The 22,842-nt window shown below is 38.2% G+C and overlaps 1 protein-coding gene across 4 annotated transcripts in view; it reads left to right on the top strand.

Annotated features, from left to right (window-relative positions):
• Positions 1–22,842, top strand: part of PLPP1 (phospholipid phosphatase 1) — a 61,258-nt gene that overhangs the window by 1,918 nt on the left and 36,498 nt on the right. For 2 of the 4 annotated variants that reach the window (XM_072922024.1, XM_030258220.3), the window contains exon 2: positions 14,202–14,356. The exons of the other annotated variants lie outside the window; for them this stretch is intronic. In XM_072922024.1, the coding sequence (XP_072778125.1) occupies positions 14,202–14,356 (155 nt within the window). The remainder of the gene's footprint in view (positions 1–14,201; positions 14,357–22,842) is intronic. 4 annotated transcript variants of the gene reach the window in all.

The following is a 22,842-nucleotide window of genomic DNA, read 5'->3' as shown; positions in this document are numbered from 1 at the left end:
ACCTGAAAGGATGAGGGTTTCCCTGTCCCAAGTCATTACCTGGGAAAGTAGGTTCTTGACCTTGCCCTGCAGTGTAATATCAGTTTACACACCTTTCCCTTCTCTCCCCCTCACCCTGTGTAGCATTTGGATCACAGACACACTTATCTGGTGCCTCAGTGTGCTGGAAAGTTGCCAGACTTTTTCTTTTCCCTTGGGCTTGTTTACTTCCTGAAAAGTCTGAAAAATGCAGGCAGTGCATAATATGAAGTTCCCTGACACCTGCAACTTTAAACACATTGAGTTACAGGTTTCAGTGAAACTGTAGCTGAGATAAAAAGATTTTCCATTTGCAGAAAGATGGGAAAGATACTGGATGTAGGACCAAGTTCTCTTCCTCTTCTGCCTTACTCTCATGTGGCTGAGACAGGGCCCGAGAAGAACATAGGTCTTACCTGTATCTAGTGGGCTGTTTAATTTTTTTACTGTTAAAAAAATAGTTCCTGTTGATTGTGGACTTTAACTCTCACTTCTTCCCTGGCCCATCCCCCTGCCTGTGCACTTTGGTATCTGCTCAAATGACTGAGGTAACTGCCCAGATAAAGTGACTTGCTGGTATGGATAAATGATACCTAGTATCTCCACTGCAGAGACTACAAGGTCTCTAACAGAACTGAAGGTTTAAAAACTAGGAAGACCAGTTTCAGCTGGGGACTGAGCCTTCAGTCTTGGTGTGGTAGCCCATGCTACCACAAAAAAGGGTACCAGGAGCATCCTCAGAATCCCCAGGATAACTCTTGCCACTTAATACAGAGCTTTTATTTTTTCTCCTCTTTTTTCCTGTTTATATCTTCTCCAAAGTAAGTGTAGATGGTGAAGAAGAATTAAGTTAATTATCTCATTAATGTTGGACTTGGAGCCCTAGTGATATCCAAGCATCCCACTTGAAGTTGCAGTGATCTGACACACCCATGAACTCACTGCAGTGGAAGTGCATGATTCTGACTGTGTGTCTGACTTATTCGCTCCTGGTTTAGTCAAACCATTTTGGTGTGGTTTCAACTTTCCCAGCATAAGTTCTCCAAAAGAAAGGGAAGGAAAAAAAGACCTATCCTGTGATTTTTGTGTATGTGATTTAGATAGATTTATTAAAAGATGTGACATGCTTAAGATGGAGCTGAGGTAAGAGAATAAGAAAGACATCAAAGAAGAGGATGGAGAGAGAGAAGAGGTGGGGAGAGGGGGGAAAAAGTAGGACTTAAAAACATCTTAAAATTAGCCCAATTTGGTTGCCTGAAACTTGCATCTAATTTTTTTTAATTACCCTTAAGAAAGATCTCTCCCTCATCTGCCTTTTTACCCACTAAAGGAGAGAGAATTCAGGGAAAGCTGTCTTTAGTGCCCTGAGAAAACAATTCCTTCCCTCTTATCAGCATGATAAGTTTCTTCATCTAAAAACACTGGTGTTTCAGCATTAAATTAGCTTTGTATTCTGCAATCTAAAAAAAACAAAAGGTGCAGGTTTCTGCAGTATCTGTCCTCAAATAGTGTGAGGAGGCTGTGTCTGCATTCCGTGTGTGCTGATCTGCAGTGCTGGGGGTGTGTGTGTGCTGCATGTCCGCATGCAGCTCTGCAGTGCTGCAGGCAGCACCTCCCTTACTCCCCACGCTCCAGTGGATAGTGCTCAGGTGCTTCTGGCACTGGAAAGCATGAGTGGCTTGATCTGCAGGATTTCTTTCTCCCTCATAGTTCTGTTACTTGACTCCTAGGTTTTCTGATAGACATTTTATATAGCATAGAGTTTGGCATTCTAGACAGTAGTAAAACCGTTTTTCACAGATAGATACTGAGGTTGGTTCTTATGGTTTATTACACTTCCAAACTGTCATGCAAAAAATGACATCTTATTAGATTAGCTTAATTAGCTTGCTACTGGTATTTTCAGTAGGCACTATATATATACACATATATACACTGTGCCACTCTTACAGGTTTATTGTTGGTTTGATTGCAGATCAGGTTCCTTTCATTAAGGCAGGTAAACAACACTTAAAGTACAAAGTTGGGAAATACATGGCAATATTCCTGCAATCAGTGGAAGAACTGCTAAATACATTTATCTTTAGATCAGACTCTCACAAAGACAAAGATTAAAGGAAACTCTGCAGAGGTGACCAGAGCAATAAGGAAAACACTTTCTGTCACAACTCTGGGATGACTTTCTGGTCTGTACTTGTTGGAATTCATGCCTAACTTAAGTGCTGGGGTGCAATACAGCACAATTGTATTTCTTCAGTCCCTTGTCTGTGCAATTACTGACAAGCTTATTACTTAAAATAATAAGTAATTGGGGAGTGTACTTGTCAATATGGGATTGCTGATGTAATGCAAGAATATGTCCAACCCAAGATTAGAAAAACTGAAGCCTTCTAAAGAATTAAACCCTTGTTGCCCTGTTCACTTTTCTGCAATATATTTGAAATAGTAAATAATTATTTAAACTTAAAACTGCTGTGGAATATAGTTATGTTTGTGTGGGTATTTATTATTTTTTCTTCCTCTCCATGTCCTACCCTGTGACTGTGGGAAGGTGAGACTATGGCAGTCTTATTTATACATGATGATGATTATTATTTTCTTTCATGAAACTACTTCTGAGTAAGAGAAGGACTTACAGTCCTTCCAAACAGAAGGACATGTGAACTGAATCCAGAAATAGTAAACACTCACATTGCTTTCAGCTTGTTGTTTAAAGACTGCTGGAATGTTTTGTGATACATGACAACGTGCAAACAGCAGATGCGTGTGTACAGGACACAGTGAATTTGCTTTTGCAGGGTGTGACCTGTGGGGGTAGGATGGCTGGACCACCCTGCACAGTATTTTGCATTCAGTGCTATTCTTCTCTCCTGGGAGTGTTTACTTCTGCTGCTGCTGAAGGCTGCAGTCTCGGTGACAATTAAAGTATTGCTGTGCAGTCATGGAAGGTTCCTTCTATGTGGGTTAGCACTTCCCAGTTGCCCTAGTTCAAATAAAACCTCCTCCGGTATTATTTGTGACTCACTGACATATGTGTCACCGTTTTTATTTTCCACATCATGTGGGTGCTCAATACTTTTTCTAGTGCATGAATACATTGTAAAGCTGTAACAGGCACATGTGAAAGAGCAGTTTGCCTTCCTTGACACTATCCACCAGATACCGTGACATGGTACTTATTAAGTTGACACTCTCAGTTTTTTGGAAACATACTTGTTACCTGAAACTGGGAAAATCTTTCCTCTCCTAATTCTTTCTTCTTTGCAACAGTCATTTTTTATTTTCTGCAACTTAAAGAAAGATGCTTTACCAGAGACTTGCCCCCTCTAGATCAGAAGCCTGCAGAAAAACTTTAGGTAAGAGATCAATTAGTTAATGAACACTATTCAAAGTCTGGTTCATGTTCTGCTAGCTTTTGGTGTTGTTTATCTTGTAGTAACTTCTGACACAAAACCAGCACTTCTTGCATTTACTTTTTTACAGCAATGAGTGAATCCTAATTCACCTTCTAGTGCCTTCCCAAGATCCAAATCGTGAACTCAGGACTATATTATTTTTTCTTGACATAGTAGAGCAAGATGCTTATCAGCTCTTGGGTTCCTTACCAGCTGCTTGAGTCCTGGTGATTTTTTTTTGCTTAGCCTTAAACAGTCAGAAGGGCTCTTGCAGCTTTCTTACATGAGGGCAGTGACCTTTGCAAGGAGGGCCTTCTGACATTTTATTCACACTAAAATTAAATTATAAAATAGCTAATCTCTCATAGCTGAAGAATTTCTGCCTCACCTCTCTACTTCTTGAGTGTTTGTTTATGCTGTGCTGAGCTGATGCAACATGTCTCCTGGTTTTAAAGGGTTAGGCAGTATGAACTGATACTGACTGAAAGCAGCTTGGTCTGAAGGCTGCACAATCACAGCCCTGGTAGGAGAAATAAAGAACTGATTACTGGTTGCCTGCTACTGCATAGTTTTATGTAGGAGCACTGTTGCTGACTAGATGCTGATGAGGGGATTAAGCTGTGGTAATCCTTTATCTGTGACTGTGTTGCAGCAGTGGAAGGCAGGTAGACCTGACTCTTGGAAGTACCCAATAAGAAGAGAACTTGAGCCTTGTAGTATGCCAGCTGACTTGGATTTACTATCCCCCACAATTGATAATCCTCTTTCCAGAATTAGTCCAGGAGAATTATAACAAACTCACCTTGAGAGGAGGAAAAGAGAAAAAAGTGCTCAACAGAATTGCAAGAATAGAATAGAAATTGCAAGAATAGAAACCCATTGGCAAGACATGCCACCCACAGAAATATGGCTTTAAAATGAGCTTGATTTATTGCTATATCTGCTTGGTTTGGTGGGGGTGCTTCTCTTCCTTATCCCCTGTCCTGCAAAAGAAGCTCATAATTCTTAGGTTTTATTCAGATAAAACAGTTGATTGAAAACAACTGAAAAATCTACAGACACTAGAAATTCAGATAATGGATGACTAGCAAACAGCTAGTTTTATGACAAGAATTAAAATAATTTAAAACTATTTTGAAGAAGCAAAATATCCTTATGATACTTTCTGAAACTGTTTTGTTTTGTTTTTTTTTTTATAATCCATATTATTGCCCCTACATCTGGAAACACTAGTCATGGAATGATAGAATGTGTTGTAATGGACTTGAAAAACCATGTAGTTCCAGTCCTCTGTCATGGATAGGGACATCCTCTACTAAAACAGGTAGTCACTTCAGCTGTAACAATAAATTTCTTAGTCCTTTCGGTGAGTAGACTTATAATCAATTTACCAGCCAGAATAGTTAAATCCTGCAATTTTAAAATGAAAAAAAAATGTCCTACTTATATTAAGATTCTGATACCTATCTCTTGTTTAACAATTGACTACTAAGGACTTGACCCACTTTCTGTGAGGAATTTTCCTTTTTCAAGTTATGAGATTGATCTCAAAGGTACAGAATCAAAACTGTCTCTTGATAAACCTGTGTTGTGTTTTTGGCTCTACTTTTGCCATATTCTCTGGTCCATTCATCCTTCTCATACAGACAGATAGAGCTGTTAAAATCAAGACTGTTAGTCTTACTGTATGTAAGACAAAAATTGACCCAAGTAAACTTCTTTAACAAATTGTTATATGGAAAGATAATGTTTAAACTTTCTTGTGCACTTATCAAACACTCTTTCTGTTACCACATTGAGTTAGAGGAAATGACCAGTACAAGAACAGGCTGCTTTTGCTCTGTTATAGACTTTACTAGTTCATCTTTAAGAAGCTGTGACCAAGAAGTGGTCTGACTCAGAAGTTTGGGAAGGCACTTCAGTTTTACTTGTATTGTACTTCAGCTCAATTTTGTCATCTCTCATTCATGTGGTGTCTTGATATTTGGCAATAGGAAAAGGAGGATTTAAAAAAATTTAGATTGGAAAATACAGGTGTATCAGATCAGGACACCCATCTTGGAATGTCTATCCATCAGATGCTGCTAAATGAAACAAAGGTATGGGTAAGCCGTATCAGTACACTGTTATTTCTGTGGTGCTGCTGAGTACACAACAGATTTTCTAGAAATAGCCTAGATTTTAGTGCCTCCTCTCCTTTTTCTGCCTCTGCAAGTTTCAGAAGAGCTGTGTAGGGTTTCCTTGGGTCTCATAAGGTAGCTTCAGTTTGTTACTTAGCCATGCCTGGTTTGGAAGAAGGGTCACAAATTTTTTGTGATCACTTTCCTAGGAAAGGAGAAAACTACCAAACAGGAATTAGGCTTAGTTTTTGCCTTAGTGTAGAAGGATTTACTTACCAAATTTTAGCACCTCAGGTGACTTCTGCCTCTCTTAGAATACAGTGACATTTTAACCTCAAATTAATATTAATGCATTTTTGCCCATTTAACTTAGTTCTGTTATTGCCAAGAAGTCTTAGGTTGCTAAGTCACTGAAACTAAGCAATAGGTGCAATATTTTCTGAAACTGGAGTACTGGGATGGTAAGGCAAATGAATATGTCTAAATTTGTCTGCCTTGTTTTCAAGCATGGAAGGGCAGTGAACTGTGTGTATCTTAAGCTGAAGGGGTAGTTTGGAAGCTGGTGGTGGAAAGACCTGAGAGAGTAAACTGCTAATTATAACCAGGGAAAACGTCTCATATGCAGCAAGCTCATGGCCCTTAAGGAGTACAGAAGGCAGACAGTGAGATTGAGCCTGTCAAAAACTATTCTCTATTAAATTCCAAAAGTCATCTCAGTCATCATTTTACTTAGTGTCTGCTTTCCTTGGTGTTCCACTGAGTGAGGTTTTTTGTAGTTTTTGCCGAGTTGTGGAAACTGGGCTTCAATTTTATGTGCTTAGGTAAGCCTATGCTGCCGTACTAGTATTCAGTTAAAATACTGCAAGCCAGTGTGATGGCTAGGTCTAACACTAGTGGAGATCCTGGGAATGCAAGTCAGGTCACTATTTCTGCATGCAGACTCTTTTCATTCTTCCCATCTCTTCTTTAAATGTAAGAGTCCAGTCATCAACACTAGAAAATTATATACCTTAAATGCATAGAAACTGAGATCACAAATCTAATGCTGGTAACTTCTACTACAAATGGAAAGCAGCACCTGGTCTATTATATGTACTGTAAAACTTTCTATGCTGTGGCATTATTCATTGTATTCAAATGTCAAAAGCAATGTTGGATAAATATTTTTTCCAGATTCTGAAGTAATGGACTTTTGGGGCAGTCTCCTGAATCAGTACAAAGCAAACTGCTCTGATAGCTCAAGAATATATGGGGTATGGTCTCTTTTTCCTTTAAAATCTGTTTAGATTGAGCTTTTTATAGAGTTTGTTCTTACAGTGTACCATTAGACACTACAGAATACAGTGTCACATGAAAATGAAGTTCTGTTCTCTTAGACATGGTGGCATGCAGCAGTGTGTACAGTGTAAAGTGACGTTGTGGTGTATGACGGGGTGTACAACGTCATGGAAATTCAAGGTCCCTCTGTAGCACTGCTGACTTTATTAAAGACTGTTTAAATAAAATACTGTTATGCTTGCAGGATTCATTGGAAAATGAGCTTTTAGGTTCATTAGACAACTAATGGCCTATTATATTTCTAGAGACTGAATGGTATTTCAAGTTAGGGTGTGTAGGCTGAAATACTCTGAAAGCCTCCTGCTGTGCACTCCCACAAAACAATGATGAAAATGGGAAAATATTTACAACTTCTGGTGTTTAAAAGAGAAGTAGTCTTGAATGACATTCAGAGTTGGTGTCACCTATGTTAAAAGAAAGCAAAACCCTCCCTGTCTGGCTTGACAGTTCAGTTTCTTTGTCTGTGCTGCTGTCCTGGTCTGTAAGTTCTGTGATTTAGGTGGATTGTGTGCAGAAATCTACATCTTTAGGGGCATGTACATTGTTTTTAATTCTCCATACAGTACCATGAAAGCCTTTAACTGAATTTGGTGCTGAGCACATACTGCAAGCAGTGAGGAAATATTTCATTTCCCCTACAGAGGAGGGGTTCTAGTGGGAGAAGTCACCCTTTGCTCTGGCTACAGCCAGCTGGATTTGTCCTATAAGTAACAAACCCCTTGAGCAGAACTGCAGTACAAAAAACTGCTGACCTCTCCTGTTCTATCCCTTCTCTGCCCCCACAATGTCTTTTAGCTGTTAGTCTGGGGTCTTTAATGTTTTCAGGTCTGTCAGTAATGGAGCAGTTGGCCTCAGCCAACTGGGTGAACTGCTAATGACTTCCAGGTGTGTGTCCATCCCTGGGCCAGCTTCAGCCTCCTCTTCCCCCCTGTCCAGAGCAGAGCCCAGGGCACAGTCTTTGCTTGCAACCTCCAGTTGGCTCACTTGTCCTGGTGTATGCTCCTCTAAGTAATAGAGCAGGATAGGGTATATTACTGTCTTGTTTCTGCATTTTTTAATTTGCATTTGCACTTCCCTAAGTGCTCACAGTTAGTTGCATGGGTTTTAGAGCAACCTCTTTTAGTGTTTGTAAAAGTCAATTTTTAAAATTGAAATGTAGATATAAGGGAGAACACACTTGTCCATGCTATGGTTTTTAAACATTTTAAATGTTTTAGTCCTAATTAATTTGGACTACAGGTAACTGAACTAATGCTCACATGCAGTAGACTGCTGAATGCAGAGAAACTGGAATATGATGTAGTTGTGTCTCAGTATATGACTGGACTAGAATTTGCTTGTGCTGAGACTGTTTGATCTCAGAGGAAGGTTTAATTTGCTTCCTGCCCTCATCACCCTTGCCTGGCATAACAAAAAGTGGTGAGGAACTTGCTCAATTGCTGATCTGGCTTCTCTCCTGGCCAAGTTATAGATCAGAGGACAAATAAAAATGTACATAGCATAAAGTTGCAAGTAGAATTGCAGGAGAGATTAGAATGTTGTTCATGCTTTTAAATGCGTGTATCCTGTTTACTGAAGCTTATCACAGCTTCTGGCATTATCAGAACAATCAGTTTGCTGGTATTAGAAATACTTCACATTCCTTAGTGTAGAAAAGTAAGATAAAGTTCTTTAAAGTGGCTAGGAGGTAAGTTGTGGGCTACCCTGTCTCAGCTACTGCAAATAGTGCACTGATGTTTCTCTTGTACACTTCTTACCTCTAGTTATCAAAAGTCTAAATATTTTCTCTTTATTTAAATTTCTTCTTCTTCTTCTTGGTAGTGTTTTGTATTCCCAGAACCTCCTGTTTTAAGGTGTTGATTCTTTCTCTTGACTGTTCATAGAAAAAAAATTTCAGCCTGTCTCCTTTTCTGCAGAGAGCAGTACTTTTTACAGATGTTTCCAAACTCTCTCCAGAAGCATGAAGTTGACCTGAGTTTCTTTAGATCTCTTGCCTACTTCCTCACATGAGATCGTACACTGAAAAATAAAAAGTGAAGACAACATAGTTGTCCTGTCTGAAACTAAAAGCAAAAATATATGTGTAAGAGCAGGATGACTTAAATTCTCTCTTGCTCTTGGTAGCAATTGACAGCTGTATAGGTTTAGCTTGAAATTACTCTGTGGGGTTATTAACAGTATAATCTGTCTAATAAGAATGTAAGCTGCAAAAAGTAGCTCATCTGTTTTGGGGATATAATTAAATGTGTTTTGTGGTTTCTCTGGTACAGCTAGAATTGGTTTTTGACACTCCCTAACTATAAACTGTGAATTTCTTTACAAAACATGAAGCCGATTTTGTCAGTATATCAAGTGCAGGGTGTACTGATCATATTCTTCAGGGTAAGTGTAGAGAAACATAAAAACCCTTCTCAGTCTTATGTTATTCCAGTACAGGTTCTCTTAATTAACACTTAGTTACGAGTTCATTGCAGCATGAAGAAAATACTTTGGTTAATAATCAAGTTAGAATGTTCTCATTTACTGTAGTATTCCTTAGGAGTAACTGCCTTTCTCCCAGTTCCTAGATATTAATTTGCTTTGTTGAAGAAACTTCCTGATTGAGGACAGGATAGGAGTACAGAGTAATATTGCCTTGGAGGACTTGAAACAGCAATTCAGTGTGAGTTTGACTGCACAGAACCTCAAGTGGAGATTCAGTCACTTGCACAGATAAGGAGGCCAAATGGGTTAATTAACCTGTGTTTACAAAATACAGTGCATTCCTTTGTACTGTTTAAAACTGTGGGAAGGAATGCACCACTGATGAAAATGCAATTTCATAAGGTGTTGAAGCTGATCTGTCCCAGTTTGTCCTTGTCTTTTATTCGACACCCTTGGCTACATGTTCTCACTCTATCTTTTAAGCCAGCTCTTAGAGTAATACGGTTGGCCAGATGAGCAAGTGGCTCTGAGAAAACAGTGTTGTGTGGCTGTGGGCTTGTCTTTTTGGACACGTTGGTGTGAAAACTAATGCCAAGGCAAGAAAGGGGTAGTGGGGGATGGCCAGAGGTGGGAGAAGGACAGGACAGTCTAGATTGTCTTGGGTTGTTCTTGAAGGCTGAGCCAAATTTTGTGAGCACTGCTTCTAGTTGAGAGCTAGGTAGTACAGTATTGCTGAAGTGGTTAAATCTTTAAGAATTTCTTTCCTTTCAGACATAAAACAGTAATATTCTTTGCTGATCTTAAATATTTATGGCAACTAATTGGACTCTAAATGCTTTTCTCTCGTTTAAGAAAAACATTTAAGAAAATGTCCAAAGCTATATGGACAGCTGGAAGTCTTCAGAATCTGACTCTAAGCTTAAGCACCTAACTCTAAAATTACCAGTGTGATACTAATCACTTTAATTTGTAGGATAAACTGTGAAATATAATTTATTTTTGTTTACTCTTATAAAAGTCCACTAAAAACATCGTAAATCAACATTTTTGGATTAAGCAAATTTCCTTTGGAAAAAGAACAATTCACCTTACCCCCTTGGGTACTGGTATTTTATTTTTAACATTCTTTTTCTGTGGGCGGAGGACCATTCTACATGGACTTCCTCCCTATTCTCCTAGCCTGGACCTCCCTTCCTTCCCTTCTTACAGGCATTTGTCATGCTATGTCATCCAGTCAGATGTGATCAAATAGTTCCTGGAGGCTATGTGTATTACTGTGAATTTTTGTAGGTTGTCAGTGGAAACTACACTGCAACTGGCTTGGACCTACAAATTAGAGTTGGAAACTCCTTGTGAACTCAGAGTACCTCATGCAACTGTACAAATGTTGTCCTGTTCTTACCATTTTAGCCCAAAACTTAGAGGCTGTTCCCACCCCTGCAATCTGTGCTGAGTAATTCATGCATTGTTCTCACCTTTGTCTCCCTCTTTACTGTGGGGTTTTTTTATTTATTCATATGTATGAAACTTGTTTACCTTTCTTTTATAGGCAAAGGCTTCAAATCTTTGGAGTCTCTTTTCCTGTTCGCCTTTGTTACTTCATCTGTAGCTTTCAGGGTTATAAAATCATAGAATATTTTGAGTGGAGGCGATCTTAAAGATTATCTCCTTCCAATACGCCTGCCATGGGCAGGAACACCTTCCACTTGACTAGGTAGCTCCAAGCCCCATACAGCCTGGTCTGTGGGTTAGCTAGAGTCTATTTGTGTGAGCACTGCAGAAGTCAGTCCTTTCTTCTTTAAGTCACACAACTGGAGTGACCAGGTTGTTTTCTCTTTATAATTAGAGGGGAGAGAAAGGTCAGAGGACTGCTGTCTGCTACTACTAGCAGAACAACCCAGAATCTGTTGGTCACTAGTTCTTGACAAGATAAACTGCATAATTTTTACCAGAGAGTAGATTAAATCCAGTTCTAATATGTTCCAGTCGGAATGATGGTGACTTCAAGTAATAGTCTTTTTACAGCTGAAGGTCATGCTTTATAGGGTATGAATAACAACTAAGCCATTATGAACCCTTGAGGTATAAAGTTACCTGGTTCAGAAGAGCACTTTGAGGTTACTGCTGGTACTGGCTGGGTATAAAGGCAAAGAAGGTATAGTGAGCAGAGGATAAGGCATGAGAACTGCTCTACAGTCTACAGGATTGCCTTTTATCCTGGTGATCTTGCATGAGGTCTTGGTCACTCTTTGCTCCAGTTTGTAGAAGCTAATGTGACTGAACATAAGTGCATATCTCAGAAGTTCGGCCTGCTTAAAGGTCATGGAGATCCTTGGCACTTCTGATAGCAGTACTGGCATGGTTTGTACATTAGCAGTGGGTTTTTTTCTGCTTACAACAAAAAGTTCAGGACTGTTTGCTTACATGTACTATGTCTCATCTTCTCTCCCTGTAAAATGAGCAGCAGTAAAAATGATGCCACTGTTTGGGATAGGTTAATGACCAACTGAATACCACTTCACAAAATCTTCTAGTCCTGTTGGAAAGCAGTGCATCATTTAGATTGCATTAAGAATTTAACAGTGATGAAAAAAAATGGCAATGGGCAGTTAGTGTAAGATGTGTAACCAACTTTGGGGTTTTTTTGTGTTCTTTTAATGTAGCTGATACAGATGAGTTTTGTAGTCACTTTGAAACTGTTCTCATCTGACCCCTTTATTTGCTGCTTTTCATTTTTCCTCCTTCCCAGGTCAAAAGTTCTTTGTGTTACAGTTCTTGATAATAGATTGTAGCAGCTTTTTGTGGGAGACAGGTATTTATGTCTGTGAAGTAGTCCACTTATGCAAAACAAGCTGCTGCTTAAGTTAATCGTGAGAATGTCATATTTCCATATGTGAAAATCTGGTGAACTGTTTGAGAAGATATGATTGGATCAAATAGGTAATGGGATTATCACTCTGTCATCCTGCTCGGTATGCAACAGCCATACCAAGGTAAAGACAGGAAGCATGGAATCTACATTATGTTGGTGGAATCTTGCCATGGCCTTGAGAGGAGCTGAAACTTGGCTCCAGGCATGCAGACATACAGCAATCCCTGTGGTCAGTGTGAACATTCTGAGTTCTTCAGTGTAGCTCCCTTCAGGTTTGAAGGGCTGCAATTCTGTTTCATCTGCTTCTGTCTGCCACTTGTGCATAGTCAAGCTTCAGCTCTTGTCTCATCATTAAAGCAGAAGAAAGAAGAGAGACTGTTGAGAGGTGGTGGATTCAATAGTATACCATGCTACATAATGAAAAACTTTGTGCTTGAAGTTGAATAAGCTTAATGCCATTTGTATTTTGGTTCACTTTTTCTATATGGGATGGTAAGCATCAGTAATGTGGACAGTTTTCATGTTTCAGAGGATTTGTGAAAAAAAATTCCCTCTGCTCCATAAGAGTATTTAAAATACACCCCGTCTGCTTCCTTGTGAGGAAGAGGAACTATATTATCACACTATTCCTACTGTTTCGCTCTTGATGTCTTTTCTTCTAATGAAGTACATAGCAATAAGTATACTTTAATCACCTTTAGGCTACTTACCTGGTAGTCAACAGGTGTCAATAGAAATCAGAATCACTCATCATGTTAACTTTTTTGAGATGTTTTTTGTTCTCAGTACAGCAGGCTGTTTATATACTAAGTAGTGTTTTTTCTGTTTCAGTAGTGGCACTCACCCTCTAATTTACATATAGAAAGTCTATTTGCAGAATTGCGTATTTCATGGATTTTGGGGAAAATACAGTTATTTGCCCATTTTTACCATATTTTAAAACAAAATTTACTTTTTGTTTTGTTTGGGGATTTAGCGTTATGTAATTTACCCACTTTAATCTATTGGTTACTCAGCTGATCAAAACAAAGTGATAAAGTGAGCATGGTGTTACTTGGCTAAAAGCTGGACTTGATGATGTGGGAGATCCTTTCCAACCTTAGATTTTATGAGAAAGTAAAATAAAAAATTTGATTTCCTGATGTTATTGCTCCTGCAAATATATATTACATGGCACATGGTTCTTATCAGAAATAAGTTAGACCTGAATATAATTATCAGAAGTTTGGATGGCTTCTCTTGCATGACTATCAGTGTAATGCAAGTTAACTTGTAAGAGAGGGAATTGGTAATACATCACACGGTGTAAATTCAGAGAGCTATAATTTGTACCCAGGTCTTAGCTGCAATATTAATAACTTGTATATTTTAATGCAGAAATCTTCCAAAGTGTACAAAAGCTGTGTAAATGCAATCTCAAGGTATAATCTCATTACCTGGAGATGCAATCCATTCAAAGTGTCCATTAGTGTCCCTGCAGTTTTTTGTTCCCATTACCTGCATGAAAACTACTTGCATGAAATTTTTAACTCCCTAATCATGACAAAACCTGTGCCTATTCTTTGTCTTATCTGTAAACACTGACCACATTATAGTGTATATAAAAAGGCTGGAAAATCAGATACAAGCTGAGGTTGTGGGGTAGTGGAAGAGGGAGGAGGAGCCTTTATTTTCTAAAAGGCTGTCTGCCCTTAATAACTGTTTAGTCATGTGAGGGGCAAAGGCTTTCTTGAATGTAATCTTGGTTCGGTGTGGTTTTATGGCAGCTCGCCTTACAGATGGAAGGCTTTAAACTTTGTGGTTTTTTTAAACACCTGTACCTGATGGGTAACCTCAGAGTCCTTCTGAGGTAATGTTCTGAAAGAGAAGTGTCTATAAACAGAATTTGGTAAGTGTGTGCATTGCATGATACTTAGGAAATTTGAGTTATGCATGTTTGATAGCTTCCTCCATGCATGATTAGAAATGATTTTTTTTTTTGATTTAACCACATGTATTTCTTGTTTTTGTTTTTTGTTTTCCTTCCCCCAACAGCTGGCTTACCCCTTGGTGTTCTAAACTTGGCCAAAATAAAGCCGTATCAGAGAGGCTTTTTCTGTAATGATGACAGCATCAAGTATCCGTTCCATGACAGTACCATCACATCCACTGTCCTCTACACAGTGGGGTTCACCCTGCCCATTTTTTCTGTAAGTAGCTAATATATAGGGAGCTTTGGTGATGGGAGTAAAATGTATGCCTTCTAAGAGCTCAGCACTACAAATGAGTTGAAGACCAGTCTATATAGGCAAAATCCCATATATATAGTCATATGCATGTTAAAGGTGCTGTTGATACTGTTTGCACAGAAGATCTGGAACTAATCTGACTGCTAATTTAACTTGTTTTAGGAGCAGAAAAAAGCGTATTTAGACTAGGCTTTTTCGCTAGAGGGGAAAAATGTCTTCCAAAATGTTATGGAATGATTACATCTCTTGTTCAGAATGGGTTAGTCTGCTTATTTAAATGCTTGTGATGTTAAAACTTGGCACTGTTATGCAGTGTACGCACCTATAACTGATGACTGTTGCAACCATATAGTTTCTCTAAAAATAAGCCTAGTTTTGACTTGAAAGCTTTTGTTAAGCTTGAAAGTAATGTGATTACTCGTTAAAGAAGAGTGGGATAAAGTGGGCTACAGAAACTGAAAATCTAATTGCTTGTAGAAAACGGGCTCAGTGTTTTAAAGACCACATGATTTTGACAAAGAACAATTTAATTATTCACTAGTTTTTTCTAACAATATTTTAAGCCTGCTTGTATCCCAGTTTTTAGTAAGGCTTGAGCTGATTTGGAGAATCAAAATTTAACAGTGCCGAATAGTCTTGAACCTGAAGCTACAACTTACTTGTCCCTGCAATACTTGATCAAGCTATGTGAAAGATGATGATAAATATCTGATAAATGTGTAAGATTAATTAATCAGTAAGAAGTACATGAAGTGGTTTAAGGATGGAAGACAGTAATTTAAAACAAATGAGCATGTAGAACTTCTGCATGCATTACTCTGGTTTTCCCATTAGTGCTTATTCATTAAAGCCTCCGTTAGGCCTGTGTAGTAAATAGGAGGTTGACATAACAAGTAATCTCTGGTGTAGTTTCACTTTTAAGGAAAGCTTGTCACTTTGACAAGTATGATATATATATTCAGCACACCTTTGGGAAAATTTATTTTCCAATAGGTTCCCTGTGTACCTTGGTTGATATGGGTACAGGTGAACTAACAATTGCAGCTCTGAAGAAGCACTTTTAGACTTCTAAAGAAATGTTCTAGCTGCAGTTCAATAATCTGTTGAATTGCTTGATTTTTTAAATATTGTTTATTTTTAGATTTGAAGGTGTTACTGTAATATAAAGTCAGTGGAGGGTGTGTTTTTTTCTTGGCTCTAAGGCCGTGGAGAAACGTCTGACTTAGAGGTAATGCACATAAAAGTCTACACATTTAAAGAGTAACATGGGCTATTATAATTTTAGGTACCTTTGTAGTGAAAGTTACAGCTTAAAATTAGATGTCAGTAATTCTGATATTTTTCTGCTATGATACTTTTATAGGAGTTACACAGTGGGTTTTCATTGCTAGTCTTTGTGCAGGAGGCTGGAGTTTATAATTGGAACAACCACTTCTAGTCTCTATGTTTTAAAACCTCCAGGAGAGGTTTTAAAAAAGAAAGTTCTAGAGCACTTACATTTGTTACTGTACAGTCTAACCAGGTCATTCACTTTTCAGTCTGAATGTTTCCCAAACCTTAAAGCAACTGCTCAATGTAGTTAACATGTTAACCTGGCTCTCTTAATCTCAGTTTCAGATATAGAGAGCTCTTTATTTGCATGCAAAAGGTGAAAATTTTTCCATAGCTGCTGAAAACTAAGGGCAAGAGTAAGCTGTACAGCTAGGGAGTATGAGACATGGAATATTACAACTCTGAATTGAAAGTGTGTTCTAGTTGAATGGTTTATCTCTTCAAGATTGCCTTTATTCAAAATGGACAGGGAAAATTGATCAGTCTGAGAATCTGAATTCGGAATGTTTTTTGTTTTGATCTGACTCACTGGAGGCTTGAGACTTTTTCCAAGGCGGTTTAAGTTTTTGAAATTAGTGTGTTCCAGATTCAATACCATCAACAGGAACACAGCTCACTCATGAAAGACTTTTGGGCAATAACTCTGATTATCCCACATCTAGTGAAAATTGTTGTTGTGACATGAGACTTTACTGAAATGGACAGAATCCTCAATGAAGGAATTGATGACAAAAATTTCATCTAGAGTTGATAAATTACACTTTTGTACAGATTTTTCTTCTCTAATCAGATTACATGAAACATGATACCCATTCCTAAGTGGTATGACCCTTTAGGCATATGCCCTTGTTGCACAATAGGCCTGCTTGTCTTCAGAATGTAATAAGAAATGGCCTGAATATCTTGCTGTATAATAATAATTATAATGCTAAAAGGTTTTGTTGGGGTAGACCTGTAATGAATATAAAAATAACTTCAAAGAGAAAAAACTCAACCCCAAAAAGCCCCAAAAATACATAGATATTTTATTAATATTATTGATGATATTTATTAAATCTCTTGTACCTAAAAGAAACTAGGTTGCATGAACAGGAATTTGTTTTTATGACATTTTATGAAGATTTACAAGATGTGCTAGAAACTCAGGAATCTTAAAAAATAAAATACTCTTACAAATCATTATTCTATTTGTAGCCTGAACCCTTTGTGTTGCCATTGCCACCTTTTAGGAAATATAATGTTTGAGAAATTAATGTTTATTCTTTTCCAAGTGCCACTTCTTAATATGATGCTTCTCAATTTTCCAAATTGTTCTTTGTCTGGATGGGAACCACAATTTTTGTATTAGAATCTTTTGAGATTTAGGGTCAGACAAGTCTTGGTAATGGTCTAGAAGACTGACTCTCTCTAGATGGCTTAGGCCAGTGTCTAGAACATCGCACATTCATTAGATCTAACATTTAAGGAACCCCAGAAGATATTTTTGATACTTCTATCTTACCAAGTCTTTTAGATAGATAGTAATTCTGTGTAATTTAAAAGCCATGACTAGGCAATGTCCATAGCTTGCAGCTCTAGGAAGAGTTGGAAATGTACTTGGTCTGGCAATTTTGGTCTTCAGTTGCCTCCATGAGACCAACTTTTTCAAGTGTAAATGACAAATTAATGTCAATATCTCTTTCTCTTTCCTGCCATGTCTATTTGTAGGTGTCCCGTTCAGTTTGGCTTTTCTGGTAACTTTACATCCAAACTGATTTTTTTTCCCCCCCTCCAGTCATCTTGTTTCTTCAGATTGCTACCTTTAGTGACACTTAGGCAGTTTGCTTTAGCTCCAGGGGTAGGTGAAATGCGGGGAGGGGAAAGCACAGAATAAGGAATACCTCTCTGAAAAAAACATCCTTCTCACCAGAGCAAAAGAAAACAGAGCAACCTGAGAGTTTTTGATTTGTCTGCTCCCTGTTCTAGGATTTCTGTCTTCTCCCTGCCAAGGCTTTGCTTGGCAGTTCTGTCACAGAGCTGAAGGCTCACAAGCCACTGGTCAGTTTCTATTACTTGATGGACTGATGTAGAGAGAAGAGTTCAGAAATTGTAACTCAGCCAAAGGCCTGCACTGAATTTCTGGGAGACAAAGTAGTTTTCCACAACTTGTTGCTACCAAAACAAGTAATGCAAATGCTGATGTTCCTTACAGAGAAGTGTTCATTAGTAAAAAGAGTTTTGGTTAAGTCACTTCTCTGGGAAAAGCACTGCTCTTTGGACCTTCTTTGAGAGAAGGAAACATGATGGGGCCTGTAGGACCTAATTTCTCCACCTTGAACCCAATCAAAAGATATCTGGGTAGTTAGATTACATTGATTTCTAAATAGTTAAAATAACAACAAAAAAAGGCTGAATCAAAACATTCCTAGGTTTGATGTGGCAAAATGTCTTCTGTATCATTATGACTTCCCAAAAGGGATCTAGGTAGCTTTGCTCCTGTGCCAGCTTTAACATTTTAGGCATTAGGCTTAATGTTTTTGAGAATGTCTGCCTATAGCATGTGCAATAATGTCTAAACTTTCCCTCCTACAGATTAGCACAATCATACTTTGGAGGCGATTTACTTATTTCTTTTATGGCAAAAGAAACTGATCTTTTATGCTGTTTATGGAAGGGATGAATTTTGAAGGGAAACTTTCATTAGATTGACCAATATAAGCTCTTACTGAGTTAATTTTGTATGCCTTCATGGACAAATGTAGTTACTGCTGTGATGAGATTAATAAATCAGGGGATTAGCAAAACCTGATTGGTAGATGTGCTTTTCACTTTTTCAGCAGTGTCAAAGCTTTATGACCCACTCTCGTTAGTTTTTCAACTAATTGAAATTAAAACTCTTGTTCAACATTAGAGTGGACTTCAACCTGACTCTTTGAGTTTCAGGTTACTTGTAAGAGGTTTTATTATGCTCTGAGCAAGACTGCCTCTTACCTGGTAAACTTCTTGAAAAGGTTTTAACTTAATTGTGTTTTTTGGTTTTATGGCATTGGAAACTTTTTTGGGCAATGCTGTTGAACTTCATAATCTGTCATAAGTTCTACTTGATACTAACTGTTCATCTTGTACTACTACAGATCATCATTATCTCTGAACCCAACCTTATTCTGAGTAATAAACTGCTAATTTTTTGGTTCTCTTTTTAAAGCCAACATAGTAATAAGAATCCATTGTTTTACTCTGTAAAGGTTTAATGTCAGGGTAATGCACTTTATTGAGTTGTTGAATTGATGAGTAATTCCTGGCTGAGATCAGTGCTGTGGGTCCAGATGTTGAGAAGTAGAAGCACCCAGCTTTTGGCTTCACTTTTTGATGTGTCTGTGGTGTGGGTGTTCTGGTGGGCTTGAAATCAGGTGAGAAAAGATCTGAGGAGCACCATGCCTCTGTTATTTTTACAAATATACTAAGTGCAGTTGTATTTTAAGTAAATAAACTGTAGCAACTTGCTTGTTAGCCCTGTGGACTTGTATTTCCTTAGCCCTTCAGGTACATTTCTTAGTACAGTGGTGGAGAATGCACATAGTGTCTGAGCAAGACAGTGGGAGGAACTCCAGACAAGGGCCTTTAAAGTGCTGAGTTAAGCTTGATCACAGCTATGAGAAAGCCGTCATGCTGGTAGAGAGGGGGCTTTAAGGTATTTTTTAGAAGAGTATTCAAAAGGGTAAAAGGGCGTATGGAGAAATGTAGGTAGCCAGAGTTGCAACTTACCTAAATCTTGTAACTTAAGGAAAAAACCCAAAACCCAAACAGACCATGGCATAGACTTTTCTTTCTCTTAGGTCTGATACACAGTTACTAATATTGTACTGTTGACATTTAGGACTGAGATCAGAGACTGGAGGGGGTGTCAAAAAAGGGAAGCAACTCAACTAGGAACTGGAGACAAGCAACAGGGAAAGTAAGGCAGAGAGTGTTCCTTGTTGTGCTGCCTCGTCTGTTTCCCTTCATCTGGCTCACATTATTGTACCTCTTTCTCTTCTGCCTTGTCAGGGAAATGCTCATGCAAAGAGATGGTTTTTACCCACCTTTTCAGGAGAAAGCTGAATGTCAAAAAATGGAACCATTGAACTTAGTGATCTGTGGAGTGATGGTTCATTTCTTGGTAGGTGCTCTCCTGAACTCTAAAACTCCTATGGAAATGGAAAGTAGCCCTGTTCTTATACTGTGGAGAAGCCAAAGTCTTAACTTAGTCTGCAAAGAGGTTCTGACACCCTACCAACCTTCACAGAATGTGAACAGTAATATCAGCTCAAAAGTTTTAACTAAGCTTGCACAAAACATGTGTTTTTCCAGGCAGTATTTATAATGTTGTAATGAATACTGTGGATGTTTTTGTTGATGGAATTAGTAATGCAGTATCTACAGCATATTTGGGGGAAATGTTAACCTTTACTTTGTATCTGAACTGTAAAGAGACTTAAACCTCAAAATATTACTTAAGCTTTTTAAAAAATAAGTCCAGGTATGACTTCTAGTTTAAAGCTACAGCAGTGAAGTTGGCAGTAAATAACAGCACAAAAGTGGTGGCAAGGTTTTTTCAGGTGCTGGGAGAGAAGACAACAAAATCTTTTAAATTTTGTTTTGTTTCAGAACTCTGGAGAAAGATTATTACTACCCATTATTTAAGCACAGATATTGAAAGCCACTTTGTCAGAAACATACTCACTGTTTCCTGGTGTCAGTCACATCTATTCTTATCCTAATCCGTGTGATAAATTAGGAAGATGGGGAATTGAGGCCAAAGCAGCATTTTCTTTTAGAAAAATCTCATTATTTAGATGTGTATATTCAAATGTTTACTTCAACCAAATATTAAGAAACTAAATAGTTATGGGATTGGAGAAAGAATCCTGAAATGAACAAACAATTCACTTAACAGTGAGAAGTGAGCAGTAGGAGTAAGTGCTCCTTGTCCTTTGCAAGGAAGGAAGATGTCAAGTAGAGAGCTCTCTGAGTCTGCCCTGTTCAGTGTAGTCATAAATGCCCTGGAGGAGAGAGAGCGTGTGCAGTGAGGCAGCAAAGTAGGGAGCTCAGAGCAACAAATACAAAATATGGCAGTAACACAGCTGGTGAAATACAGCATGGATAAATGCCAAGGTTATCATATCCTTCCTGAGGAGAGTGGGAAGGATGACTTGAGGGAGGTGTACAATCTGACGTTCTCTTCAGGGTGGTAATGTGTCCAGCTTTAGTGGAGAGAGCAACTTCATGCCCAGTGAAGAAACCTAACCAAGATTAGAAATTTGGACAGAAATAGACCTGTGTTATACAGGATACTTATGGAAAAAAACATAACATAATCAGTCAGAAATCACTCCAGCTTATGAGGAAATCTAATCCATTATACTGTATGAGTCACACTTTGGACATGGGTATAGTAATTGTTTAAAATATGTAGTCTTATCAGTTGAGCTACTTGTGTTTCTACTCCATGTATTCTGGCTGAAACATTTCAGAGCCTGCATTTCTCCCTATACCTTTATTACTGATTGTGTTTGTAGTTCCTTAATTCTTGGTTGCTTGTTGGATCAGTATTGCACTTTTTTTAATATCTACTGTGTATGCACTTGGCTGATTTATAGCCCTTAGACTCTGTTGAACTATGCAAAACCAAACTCTTGTTTTTAAAGTAATAAGGAATGTATCCTAGCAGTCCTTCTCTGTCTGCACTTAAGACAGATGAAACCAAACACATAAATGCGTTTGCCAATTCTGACTGAATACTATTTCAGAGGAAATTTATTGTCAAATGGGTTAGAAGTGTTAATGCCTTTGAAAAGACTTGCCTAATGGTCACACTATTATACTGATAAACAAAAACCACAAGAAGTATATTATTTTCCCCCTGCTAGTTTGAACTGACGAGCTCCCAAATCAACAGAGTTGCTTAACCTCCAAATGCATGACTCCTAGCTCATTACTGCACAAATCTCCATATGTTCTCCTGCCTCAGTCTTTAAGGGTTGTTTTGCAGGCAGAACTGGCTGGCCTTGATTTTCCACTGTATCAAAGAATTGCCAGCTCTGTCAGCAGTACATCTGCTAGTTATTCATTAAGAATGCACATGCACTGCATAACACCAGCTTGTTTGCTTTATCCTTGAGATTACCCTACAGGTAACCTCTTCCCAGCCATATAATTCCTCCTCACATACGTGTTGTCATTTTCCCTTTAGGCAATTTCTTCACTGTATTACAACTAGCTTAGAAGATGGAAGTGTACATCAGGGAAGCTTTTTGGAATTGTCATATGAGAAATATTCAGTAGAGAGCCTGTACTGCTCCTCTGCTGTCTCCACTTCTTACATAAAAGGAGTACTTAAACTCTCCAATTTCTTCTGCTCTCAGGTAATATTGAGCAAAATGGGTATTTGTAGGATATTGTAGGACCTTTCTTTTAACTGAATGTGGCAACGTGACTGTGGCATATGAGCAGCATTTCTTCTCATAGTTATCTGCTGTTGAATCTTTTCTACTTTTTCTTGAGAAATGCTTTAGATGTTTATGTGAATAAATCTGTTGTCAAAGTAAAGCACTTCCTATACTACATTTTTATCCTCAGTTGTATCTGTGTGAAGACATTGACACTGGTGATGGTGGTACCATTGTAAAGACAAGTATCGTATGCTATCTTCAGTCATATCCTGTCCACCTGTACTAGGAGCTTCCATTCTTAGGCAGTTGCCACCATGATGCAAAAACGTATCCCTGTCTTCTGAAATTATGATATCTGTCAGGATAAAAACGTTACATGTCTATCGCAACAATAGGGAAACTCCACTGTTTTACTTGGTGTAGTAAGAAGCTTTTTCTCTTTATCACTTAATTACAGTTCTTCTGCTTGCTTGTTCTGTTTGCAGTAATGAAAAAGCTATTTTTTCCTGTCCCTTTACTGTCTTAAAGGGAAACTTCCATTGCAGAAAATACTTAAGCTATACATTCCAAATAATTTTGATTTGATTTTAGAAATGAAAGCACCTTGAAAACCCATAAAAGCAGACTTTGATTTATTTAAAACAGAAAATAATCCTCAGTATTGTGACATGGTTCTCTTACTGTTTTCACATGCCAGAAACACTT

The sequence above is a fragment of the Taeniopygia guttata genome, chromosome Z (genome assembly GCF_048771995.1).
Source record: "Taeniopygia guttata chromosome Z, bTaeGut7.mat, whole genome shotgun sequence".
Lineage (NCBI taxonomy): Eukaryota > Metazoa > Chordata > Aves > Passeriformes > Estrildidae > Taeniopygia > Taeniopygia guttata.
The sequence above is the reverse complement of the archived record's forward strand: the minus strand, read 5'-3'. Positions and strand labels throughout refer to the sequence as shown.